Below are 12,901 nucleotides of genomic sequence, written 5' to 3'. Positions count from 1 at the left end.
AAACTATCTAAAGAACAAAATAAACTAGATCAATCCCAATTCTTTAAATTAGTATTCATAAAAATTATTATACCCACAATTATAGCAAAATCTATCATTGATTGCATCAATCTCATCGTCACTATTAGAAGTCGCACAACTAAAAGACCATAGAAAATCAGAACTGAAATTAAATAAAGAATAAAATATGAACCTAAAACATCCTTTATGTCACGGAGTCTCTGGGGAACCTTTTTGGCCTGAAGCCTCTTATTTCTGATGTGGCATGCGCAGTTTCTGAAATATAAATATGAACAAGAGTGACAACAAGCTAGACCTATCCCAAATCCATCCAACAACCTAGCTATTTAAAGTATCAACACATTAAGCAACCACAGCATGATCAAACCACTTAGAATATAAAGCAGTGATGACAGTATCAATATAAAGCTCTTAAAACAAACGTAAAAAGTTTCAAAGCAACACTTTAACACTTGAAACAGCAAAAAAAAAATGTTTAAATGTCACTTCGAGTCTCGTAACAATTCCAAGAAGATTCTATACTCACTTTGATTCTCAACCAACCAAAAGTTTTCAAAAAGTGTGTGAGTAACACTTTAACCCCTGAAACGAATGAAGAGAAGTATTGAATCTCAAAACAACCTATATTGCTCCACACACTTACAATCAAGCCCCCTTTGAGAAAACACTTTAAAGAATTGGTATCACATATTGATAATAAGATTGGCTAGTTGCATTAGGAAATAGAAAGAAAAACAAGTGGCGCACCTTTCTAATAACATACTAGCAGACCACAATGTGGCGTGTACCATATGCAATAGCCTGTCCATGGGAATTGCAGTGCTCAACAATGTGGCGTGTACCATGGGAATTGCCTGTACGGTGGCAAGGTACAAAATAGAAAGCTGTTGCTCACTTGTGTCAAGTGTTAACCCATAGATCACTCCTTTTGCTTTTGGATCCGAAATAGGAGACCTAATCCATGGTGCAATCAAATTCATTGATAATCTCTAGCAAGGAAAGGAAGAAAAATAACTCCTGGAAAAATTACTCGGCAAAATGTCTCAGTCTTTCATTCACCTATTTCCATGAAAATCAGGAAGTATGTGTATATCTTCGGTCAAAGCCGCAAGAAATGGACTTTTCAGATCAACCACCAAATTCTCCAACAACTTGTTCAACATATCAAACACAGAGATATCTGAAAGATTAAAATTTAAAAAGAAAAAACAAAAGAGAAGATGAACAATTCCAGATTAGACACAATCATTTAACTTTTAAGTATACTCTACTTTAATCACAGTAGACGGCATCAATATAATCAAATAACAAAAAGAGTCATACTTTGCGAAGCAGCACGGTTTGCAAGATGAGGAGAGGCAACATGATTTTGAATTATGTGATCAAGTAGAGCACCGGTAGCACTCTGACCACCTTCAGTAAGCCAATACTCAGGTATCATTGCTGACATTTAAAAAAAAAACTCATGTCATTTAGGAGTTTTATGGAAAAGATGGCAATCATCATTAGAAGAAATACTGCAATAAAACTGTTCCCTCTTTACTAAGCTATGAAAGAAATAGATATTAAATATTAGACATTTGAACTCAGCAACCAACAAAGACAGTAAAATAACAAATTGTTGTATGGTATCAGTAATTGGCACAGAACATATCCATGTAAATTTTGATGGTAAAAGCATTTTCGTTATCCTATTGAGAACATAGTCCACCTGCCTCTTTCCTCCTCACCATGCTACTATTTAAAATGAAGAACTTGACAGAAAATATTGGAATTAATTTCAACCATACCTGACCAAAACGGTCCCCATACACCAGGAATAAAGAGCTTATCCCTTGAGACAACCATATGGCAGGTAGATGTTCCACAAACCAGTGCCATACGATGCAATACCATCTCCTTATCGAAACCTAGAACAGTTAATTTCAATATGAAAGAATGAAATATAATAAGAAAAAAAAAGATGAAATATATAGGACAAACCACAACCTTCAGAATCAGAATCTTGCCCAGGTACACTTTCCAACACCCCAACTCCACCTGCATGAGCATCAATCAGTGAAACACCAATAGGGATGCCAGCAACCAAACCTAGTTCCTGATAAGCACAAAGAAAAAACAATTCAATCAAATTAAAAATGACCCTGAAGTTGATTTCTTACTTTATTATTTTTGTTTTTTTGTTTTATTTTTATTCCTATTATTAAACAGTTTAACAGCCAGAGCAAATTCTCCTTTCCCTACCCTATCAATGCAATATTGCATATTACATAAATGTTCGCTAATAAGGAATTTTCAGAATTCTAAGTTCAAATTTTGAGGACGACGTTTCTTACCTTCGCAGCTACTGGAGTCAGACCAGAACCCAAGGGGTGACCAGGGAATGCTACACTTCTTCCTAATGACATTATACATCAATAACTTTGTACAATCAATTACTGAGTTGCAATAAGTAAACCAGTTTTATGGGATTGGTACAATAAACAAAAAGTAGAGTAAATGAGTACAAATACATCCACATACACATTAGAGAAATGGATTCCAAAACTGGAAGAGAAATGAAGAGAGAAGAAGAAAGTGATGGAAAGTGGCTCTTTGTCTCACCAAATGACCTCTCACCATTGCTTGTAATTTCACCAATCCTTCAAAGCACACAGAGCCTTCCTAGCCTGAAATTTCAATCACAACACACAATTGCTTCAAATCTTCAATTTGGGAATCGTCAATTTAGGGGAACATTTTGAGTTTATATATCATACAACCACCCTTAGAGGACATAAAAAGTTTGGAGAATAAAAAGTTCGAAGGATACATCATACAACCACCCTTAGAGGAAATAGAAAAATGCAAAAAAGAGGCAGCGACTTGGGACGAACTTGTGAACGACGGCGGACAAACCTGTTGCGGCGGCGGACGAACCTATTCTGAACGACAACCTACGAACACACCAAATCTTCAGCGGTGGACAAACGCAACGTCTTCAACGGCGGCTTGTGATGAAGGGGGCTTGCGAGCGTAAGCACACCAAATCTTGCGATGAAAGAGATGTGAAGTTTTCGATCGTGAAGAGAAATATGGAGGGGGAAAAGTTAGGGCTTTTTTACAAAATTTGGGGGAAAAGAGGAAATTTGAGAAAGTAAAATTAAAAGTGGCAAAATTTTAATTGAAATAGAGGAAAGCGTAATGTGAAAAAGAAAAAAGAATTTCGCGCTTTTAGTATTTTCATTTTTCCCCCTTTTTTCCTCCTATTTTTTATATTGTTTTTTTATTATTTTTTCAATTAATTTAGTAATTCTTGACGTTTCTAAAACGTCAAGAAAAATTCTCTTACTTGACGTTTTAAAAATGTCAAGAAATTTTAAAATTTCTCAGTCTCCGCCTTTTCATTAAAATTCTTGACGTTTTAAAACGTCAAGAATTTAATCGATATTTCTTGACGTTTATAAAACGTCAAGAATGTAATTGATATTTCTTGACGTTTTTAAAACGTCAAGTATAATTACATATTATTTTACATTTGAAAAACGTCAAGAATGTCGATTTTATAATAAATCTTGACGTTTTAAAAACGTCAAGAATTTAGAAGATAATCCTTGACAGTTTATAACAGTCAAGAAAAACGTTCATATTGCTTGACGGTTTAAAACCGTCAAGAATTCGGAAAATTGCCTCCCCTCCGCCTTTTCATCAAAATTCTTGACGGTTTTCCTATTAAACCACTCCTTTCTTGACGGTTTTATCAAAAACCGTCAAGAAAAGAAAAAACCAACCGTCAAGAAAGGGTCTTTTTCTAGTAGTGTATGGTGTTAGGTAACTCTACTACCCTCATCAATTTTTTTTCCTTTTTGAATCTTCGTAAAGAATTAGATTCATGCTTAGGACTTCACTGAACAATCACCTCCTATTCTCCCTCATCAGATCTGTTCTCTCATCTGTTCCATTTCACTCACCATTTTCACCATTTTTACCTCCATAAACATATTTCCTAAATTACAAGGACCCCCCCCCCCCCCCCCCCACAGCTTTATTTTGCGATATAACTTCCCACTGGCACTACCGACCTTCAAACCCCTACTCTTGCTCCCTATTTTCAACTATATCAGATCCCTCTTCAATAACCTCTTTCTTTCTACTCCCTTTATCAACAACTCTCTCCCCACTATCTCCCACACCCACTCTCCACCTCTCTTCATCACTTCTACTATCTCTCTTAAACTTTCCTCTTCTTTCTCCCTTACTTCTTGAAGATAAGAAATTGTCATCCCCCTTCTACCCTAGAATCCTTTACTACCCTCTCTTTCGTCTCATCTACCTAAGCGCCCCTTTTTTACTGCTTCAATACGCATCCAATCCCATATGGTAGAGAACATTCCTTTTGGTCTTTGACATTTAGATCCAAAATATTCATGGATAGTATGTCCAATCAATCCATAACGGTAACATACAATTTTTCATATTTAATTCGACACCATACCTCTATTTCCTTATATATCTGCCACTTTAACCCCCTTCGTAGTGGAGAGACTTCACGTCTAATATGATTGATTTTTATTAATATTCTTATGTAACTACCTAGTCCACTTACTTTTGTATTCACTATCAATTTCAATACCCTCATCAAAAGGTAGATCATGTAATTGAATGCACATCGGACCAAAATTGGAATAAAGAATTAAAACTATCAAAACCATTAATTTGTTCCATAACAAGAAGCCCATGATGGAAAGACCAATGACCATTGTTTAACGTTCTTAACATGTCCTGTTTAGATCTGAATTGAATCATGAACAAGTTATCACCAGAACCACGTTAATTCTTGTGTGAATATGGACTCTCCCTGCCACACAGACACAATTGAATATACGCATCATTGAGCAACTAAAAAGGATGATTGCTGATTATTTCTTCTTTTCTTTTTCGTCGTTTGTTAAAGAAAGATGATTGCACATCTTTTTTATTTCCTCCATGGCACTAGGATCTAAAAATCTTGGTACAGATAAAAAATAGTACCCAATACTGATAAAAGAAACAACAGTAAGCCCTACCTCCTAATTAGAGAGAAACCTTTATGAGAAGGGAAAAAAAGAAAGGGGTATGCCTTTCGATTAAATACAAACTTATTTCATATTGATTATGACTATAGCAAAATAGATTTTAACTATTTCTTATACTCACTCTCTCAATGATGTTAGGACCCAAACAAAACTTCAAAAGAAAAAAAAAAAGCCTCTCCAAAAATAATTATATATTTATTTTGACAAATATGCAAGATGTGAGTCTCAAACTTTAATTATACTAGTTAAGTTACGTTAATTTTGACTTAATTTGTAAAATTCATTCACTTATTTACTTTGTAGAAAAGGAGACAACAAAATAATTAACTTTTCTTTTTTGTCTTTATAAAGTTACCTATTAAACTATTAATAGGATTTTTTTTTTATGGGGAGGGAGATTATTCTTTTTTAAAATATATTATTGTTTAAAATAGAATCCTCTCTGAATTTTGGAAACCAAGGACTTAATAGTTAATCTTCTAAGAAAAGGAACCTTAGGTAAACCTTTATTTTTATTAAAAATCATATTTACATCAACAATTTTCGTTGTGTGATCTAAAGGAAATTACATTTTAGGCCATGAAAGTATGAGTTAAGTTGGGATTTTAAAAAAGAAATATTATAGTTTAAAAAATGTGGTTGTTTTGAGTAAATAAAAAAGACCTATTTCAATCAGACCAAAAAAGAAGAAAAAAAAGTTTTTTTTCTCTAAAAGTTGGTACTTTCATTTTTCTCTAGAAAAAATAACTTCGTAAAATTTCCCTTAGGAAGGTCTCCAAGTGGTAGATTCAGAGTTGTCAACGAAAATAAGTTCCCTTTATTTCTTCTCTATATTCTTTTAGAAGCATGCTTAGTTGCCTTACAGTAATTTAGATTTTGTATTTATTTGTCAATGTACTGGTATTTTTAGATTTCAATTAAATTGAGTAATGATCTTTGTTACATTTTCCATTGTGAAGGGCTCTTATCCCTTCACCGACGTTACATTCTGACATCGGCAATAGTTTCTTCCATTGCAGCGTCGGAAATATATTCCCCAACGTCATGGAAAGAGCATCATGGGGAAGGTGCTTATTTTGCACGGCATGTCTGTGTCGGGAGATATTATTATATTAATTTTTTAATTATTTTTCATAACAAATTATCAAAATAAAAATTGTAATGTATAAAATTAAATAGTAAATCCAAATGTATAAGAAAAATTACAAATACTTTAAATTCTTCAAAACCAATTACATAAAAAGGAAAAAAAATACTACCCTATCTCCTAATTATTGCCATGGATGCCAAATTCAATGAATTCCAAACCTACAATGACATAAAAGTAAATTTAGATATATATCACCGATGACAAATTAAACAAATTAAAAATTGAAAAATACGTAACCCAAGTGTTCACGGTCCTCTCTATGCCCAACTCATTTCCTCACTCATCTTTCTCATAAAAATCTCTCTAGCGTGTATCTCTTGCTTACATGAAGAGCAGAACTCCCAGCAGTAGTCTCTCGGGACTTAGGCTTGGGGCCCCAACCAAGACCTTTTGAGTAGCCCGGTCACCTACCTAAAACGATCTTGCATATCTCGACCCTAGAGAGTGGTTGAGAACCTTCTGCGGTAGGTTGGGATTGAAATTCCAACATTTTATTCTGCACCAAAAGTTTTACGTTATTAACTAATAATTAAAAGTAGTAAAGGTTTTCATAAACTTACATGCACATTCGCGGTCGTCTGTGAAACGAACTGGCCACTTCTATTGGCTTCTGTTTCTCTAAACAACTCCACACGGTTCATAGGTTCACCTCATTTTTCAGTGAGCTCGTGTTATCGTTAGGAACAACTTGGACTCGCTACTGTGGTTGTAAGACTACTTCGCTCTAGCAGCCTTATTGATCATTGATTGCTCCTACATGTAAACAATCAAAATGTTACAACCAAACAATAAAAAAGAAGTACCATGAAGTAAAAGTAGAAGATATAAATCACCTAAAATTGTCAAGTCATGTAATGATCGTAGAAGAAGTGCCAATCTTCCACTTGATTCATTAATTTGGGTGGTGGATTGGCACCTGCTTCTTTAGAGTCGCTGAATTGCTTGAAATGCCTATGGTTGTCTATCCTGAACTCTTTCCACATGCTAAGCATTTGATGCTCAAAAAATTGATCGAGTAAGTGCTCAATCGGTGAAATCAAGCACGAACCATCGCTACAAAAGAAAAATACATATGGAATAGTTTTCTATATATGCAAGTTTAACATATATGTAAGATAGTTTACAAACTTACCCGTAGAACCTATTCCTAAATTTCATCAAACCCTTGTTCATCGTTAAAAACCTAAAGCATAAATATATTTGATTAGTATTATATTCCTCCTCTAAAAATCCATCATTACACCTCACAAGTATCCAATATCCCAACTTTAACTATAGCTAAGTTTAAACTAAAAAGGCTACCATAACTGCATGATAGCCAGAAAAACCTAACTACATTATACTTCAATCTTTTAAAGCTGTCGAACACTTCCAACAAACCTTACAAGCTACCTAACGCTTTTAACAAATTATAAACTACTAAAGGCTACCACAACTACAAGATAGCTAGAACGAATCAATCAAAATGCATGCTTTGATCTTTACAATATAACTAACACTTAATTCCAACAAACAAAGCATAGTAAAAGATTTAAAACTAGAGGCTACCATAACTATAGGATAGCCACAACAATTTCAACAATTTAACAATTCAACAATTCAACCCTAAAACTCTAACAATCTCAACCCCAACATAAGTTTCAACAATTTAAAGCATAAACCTACAATAATTTCAATATACATTTTATACATACAATTTCATTAATAAACTTCAAACAATTTCAATACATTTAAATATAAATTTCAACCCTAAACCTATAACAATTTTCAATATACATTTTATACCTACAATTTCATTCCTAAACTTCAAACAATTTTAATAAACAACTTCAATATGTTTAAATATACATTTTAACAATTTTAACTCTACCCATGCAAACAATTTGGACATATAGGACATACATTCATTCAAAACATTTATTTAACTAAAATAAAACAAAAAACAAAAACACAACCTACTTGTAGAGCGAGGCGACCAAATAAAAGACGAGGGGAGGACGATGAGCAACGGAGCAAGACAACGACTGATAACAATGACACGACGCTCTCTCTCTCTCTCTCTCTCTCTCAACCTCTTCCTCTTTTCTTTCGTTTTGAGTTTTGTGTTCTGTGAACACAAAACTCAAATAAATAGAGGATCTCCCAACGCACTTCAAAAACGTCAGGAGATCCCCCTATTCCAAGACGTCATAAGTGAATCATCAGGAATAGTTTTACCCATTCCCAACGTTTCACTTATGGCATCGGGAATGGTTGAAACCATCCTCGACGTGTCATGCATAGCTTCAGGGAATGATAAATAATTATTTTAATTGTTTACTCTTTTCCAACGACATCAACATAGACGTCGGGGTTGGTGTAAACATTTTCGACGTTTATTTGCATGGCGTCAGGGAAATTAAAAATAAAATAATAATATCTCTTTTCCCTAAGGTTGTGAACATTGACGTCGGGGATTGGTGGATCATTCCCAATGTCTAAACGTGTACGTCAGGAATGGGTTCCTCCATCAACGCATGACTAGCAGCGTTGAGAATGGTAGGACATTCTTGACGTAATTTTCATCCACGTCTCTTTCAATGTCAAAATGCCTCAATTTCTTGTAGTGTTTGAAGATTTTCTAGGAGATGAAGTAAATATATCCAACTTTACATGTTTAGTAAAGTTTGATGTGGAGAAATTTGATAGAAGGATTAATTTTGGCTTGTGTCAAGTTCAAGTCAAGGATGTGCAAGTACAAGCTAGGTTACGCAAGGCCTTGAAGAATAGACTAGGCAGTGGTGCTTCCAAAGAGTCAAGTGATAATAGTGGTCCAAAAGAGTCCAATAGAAGTTCTATAAAGTCCAGCATAAGTGATGAAGATTAGGAGGCAATAGATTGGAGAGCTGTAAGTGCAATTAGGCTAAATTTGGCTAAAAATGCACTTGCATAAATGTGCATGAAATTTCAACAACCAAAGAACATTGCAAGAAGCTTGATGCAATGTATCAAGTAAAAAGCATGTTCATATCAGTTCTACTCGAAGGAGCAATTTTTCCTACTGCAAACAGCGGAAGGTACAAAAATCACAAATCATCTAAATGTTCTCAATGGAATCATTTTTTAGTTAGAGGTAGTAGGAGTGAAGATAGAAGATGAAGATAAGCCATTGTGACTTATCTGGCCACTTCCTCCTTCTTATGGATATATGAAGTCAATCTTGATGTACCAAAGAGAAATTTTAGATTTTGGTGAGGTTACTAGTAAACTTCTGTCAGAAGAAAAGAGACTAAAGAGTGAAGGGCATACTTTACAAGAGAGTTCGATACTGGCAAGTAGCAAATGGAAGAAAAAAGAGTTCGTAAAAAAAAAGCTGGGAATGTAGACAATCTGGATATATGAGAAAGAACAGTCCAAATAGAGCATGTTTGCTAAATGGCTCTAAGTTAGACGCTAAACTTGTCTCCATTATTATAGATGATAAAAGTTCATATTGTATTCAAGAAGTCAGAGAAAAGTATATTTCTTATTATTTTGAGTCAAAGTAAAGTTACATATATAAAGAGAACAAAGGAACCCTAGACCGTATGTACAATTACGATATATCATAACACTCCCCCTCAAGCTGAAGCAAATGTGTCGATCATGTCCAACTTGTTGCACAGATAGCTTTTTCTTGCTCCATTTACAGCTTTGGTTAGAATATCTCCCAATTGTTCTCCAATCTTCATATATACTGTGGATACCAACCCATTTTGGATTTTATCACGAATGAAGTAACAATCCACCTCAATATGTTTAGTTCGTTCATGAAATACTGGATTAGATGCAATGTGAAGTGCAACTTGATTATCACACCATAATTTAGCTGGCACTATTATACTGAAGTCTATCTTAGATAATAGTTGGTGAATCCATACTATTTCGCACACAGATTGTGCCATAGCTCTATATTTTGACTTAGCATTCGAACGAAAAACAACATTTTTTTTCTTATTCTTCCATAATACCAAGTTTCAACCTACAAAGACACATCCAAAAGTCTATCTCCTATCCTCTCGAGATCCTGCCCAATTAGCATCAGAAAAACATTCAACTCTCGCATGTCCATGATCTTTGTATAAGATCCCACGTCCAGGATCAACTTTCAAATAACACAAAATCTACTATACTGCAGCCCAATGATCCACTATAGGGGAAGATACAAACTTACTTACCACACTTACAGAAAAAGCAATGTCTGATCAAGTCACTGTTAAGTAGTTCAACTTTCCAACTAATCTCCTATATCTCTCAGGATCTTTACATAATTTTTCTTCTTTAACAAGTTGCTAATTCGGCATCATTGGAGTACCACTTAGTTTGGCTCCTAATTTTCCTGTCTCAAACAACAAATCAAGTTCATATTTTCGTTGAGACAAATAAATATCTTTCTTACTTCTCATCACTTCAATGCCTAAAAAATATTTCAATTGACCAAAATCTTTCGTATGAAATTGACCCTGAAGGAAAGTTTTGAGAGATGAAATACCTGATGCATCATTTCCAGTAATAACAATATCATCAATATGTACAACTAGTAAAACTATACCATTATCAGATCAGCGATAGAAAACATAATGATCATGTGTACTCTTCTGATACCAAAGCATACAAGAGTTTGACTAAACTTACTAAACCACGCACGTGGACTCTATTTCAAACCATACAAAGATTTTCGAAGGCAACATACTTTATCACTCTCCCTCTAAGTGACAAACCTAGGTGGTTGCTCTATATAAACTTCCTCTTGAAGATCATACCTTGCAGAAAAAGCATTCTTAATGTCAAGTTGATGCAAAGGCCAGTTATGGGTAGCAACCATAGAAAGAAATAGACGAATAGAAGTTAATTTGGCAACTAGAGAAAATGTATCTGAATAATCAATTCCATAGGTTTAAGCATAACCTTTGGCAACAAGATGAGCTTTCAATCGAGCCACTGTTCCATCAGGATTCACCTTAACAGAAAATACCTATTTACAACCAATGGCCTTCTTTCCTGCAAGACGAGATACCAAATCCCAAGTACCATTATCATATAAAGCAATCATCTCCTCAATCATTGCATTTTGCTAGCCAGGATGAGATAAAGGTTCATGAACAATGTTAGGAATAGATGTGGAGTCAAGAGATGTAATAAGAGCATATGTGAGGGGAGACAATTGGTGATAGGAAACAAAAGAAAAAAGGTAAGTACACGTTTACCTTTTCAAAAAGCAATAGGAAGATCATTACTTGGTCTCGGATTGCATGATGAAGGAGGCATTGATGGAGGGCATGAGTCTGAAGGTTGTGAGGGAGGTCATCGAGAGTAGACTCAAAAAGCACCGGGCGGGAAAGAGGCGCATCCGTGGAAGAGGATGGTGTGGAAAATGTAATCTCATATATAAAAGATTGTCATCCTCCCCCTGACACAAACTCGATGGTGATGAAGTAAAAGGTTTATCCTAAAAAAATAACATCAGGCGAAACAATATAACTTTTAAAAGTAGGACAATAACAACGATACCCCTTTTGAACACGCAAATAACCCAAGAAGATACATTTCAAGGATTTGGGATCTAACTTAGTATGATGAGGACAAACATCGCGAACAAAATAGACACAACCAAATATCTTAGGAGCAATAGGAAACAAAGACTTGGTAGGAAAACGAACACGATAAGAAATCTCACTGTTAATAACAAATGAAGGCATTCTATTAGTTAGAAAAAAAGTCGTAGAAATAGCATCAGCCTAAAAAGTTTTCGAAAAATGCATTTCAAACAATAAAGCACAGGCAATTCAAGTAAATGTCTATTTTTACGTTCTGCAACACCATTTTGAGATGGAGTGTTAGCACACGAAGACTGATGAGTAATGTCATGTTCACACAAGTAAGAGCCAAGAATATGAGAAAAATATTCACCCGCATTATCAGTGCACAAATTTTTGACAAAGACATTAAACTGCTTTTTTATTTCAGCATGAAAGGCACAGAAGTGAGATAATAACTCAAAACGATTTTTCATTAAATATAACCAATTTAGATGATAATAATCGTCAACAAATGTAACAAAATAACAAAAACCTATTTGAGATACAATTGGACATGGACCCAAATATCAAAATGAATTAACTCAAATAGAGCACTTGCTCGTTTATTGACTTGAGGACTCGAACTAAGACGGTGAAATTTAGAAAATTGTCACGAATCACAATTTAAAGAGGACAAAGACATAAATTCAGGATAAAGTTCTTTAACACGAACAAAGATGGATGACCTAAACGACAATGAACTTCAAAGGGAGAAGGAACGACAGGACACGCCACAGCTTGTGATACTTGATGATCAAAGACATAAAGGCCTCTTGACTTATATCCTATACCAATAATCTTCTTCGTCACACGATCTTGAAACAAGCAATAACCAGAAAAGAACAAGAAACACAATTAAGGTCATGAGTAAGTTGACTGATAAAAATTAAATTAAAGGATAAGTTAGGCAAATGTAACATAGAAGACAGAGAAAATGAGGGGGTAAGATTAATATTGCTAGATCCAAGAACAGAAGATACGGAGTCATCTACAAATGTGACAAATGAAAAAGGAGCAAGGGACAACGGTCTAGAAAATAGGCAAGAATTACCTATCATATAGGTTGTGGCACCAAAGTC

The 12,901-nt window shown here is 34.6% G+C and overlaps 1 protein-coding gene across 1 annotated transcript; it reads right to left on the bottom strand.

Moving 5' to 3' along the window:
• Nucleotides 1–363: 363 nt before the first annotated feature.
• Nucleotides 364–2,429, bottom strand: LOC127148382 (uncharacterized). Its single transcript, XM_051081900.1, has 7 exons — nt 2,358–2,429; nt 2,005–2,119; nt 1,812–1,931; nt 1,345–1,464; nt 1,081–1,201; nt 785–975; nt 364–431 (listed from the first exon to the last, which is right to left on the bottom strand). The coding sequence occupies exons 1-7, from the start codon at nt 2,427–2,429 to the stop codon at nt 364–366; spliced, it is 807 nt and encodes a 268-aa protein (XP_050937857.1).
• Between the last annotated feature and the right edge of the window lie 10,472 nt (nt 2,430–12,901).

The sequence above is a fragment of the Cucumis melo genome, chromosome 1 (assembly GCF_025177605.1).
Source record: "Cucumis melo cultivar AY chromosome 1, USDA_Cmelo_AY_1.0, whole genome shotgun sequence".
Taxonomy (NCBI): Eukaryota; Viridiplantae; Streptophyta; class Magnoliopsida; order Cucurbitales; family Cucurbitaceae; genus Cucumis; species Cucumis melo.
This window is presented reverse-complemented; position numbering and strand designations above follow the sequence as displayed.

Bases quoted from the DNA above. Each gene is read 5' to 3' on its own strand.
- LOC127148382 (XM_051081900.1), bottom strand. From the start codon at position 2,429: ATGTCATTAGGAAGAAGTGTAGCATTCCCTGGTCACCCCTTGGGTTCT. The intron at 976-1,080 runs GTGAATGAAAGA...ACCATGGATTAG, and splicing joins CCTGATTTTCATGGAAATAG to GTCTCCTATTTCGGATCCAA. The intron at 432-784 runs GTATGTTATTAG...GTTTGTTTTAAG, and splicing joins CGCCACATTGTGGTCTGCTA to AGCTTTATATTGATACTGTC.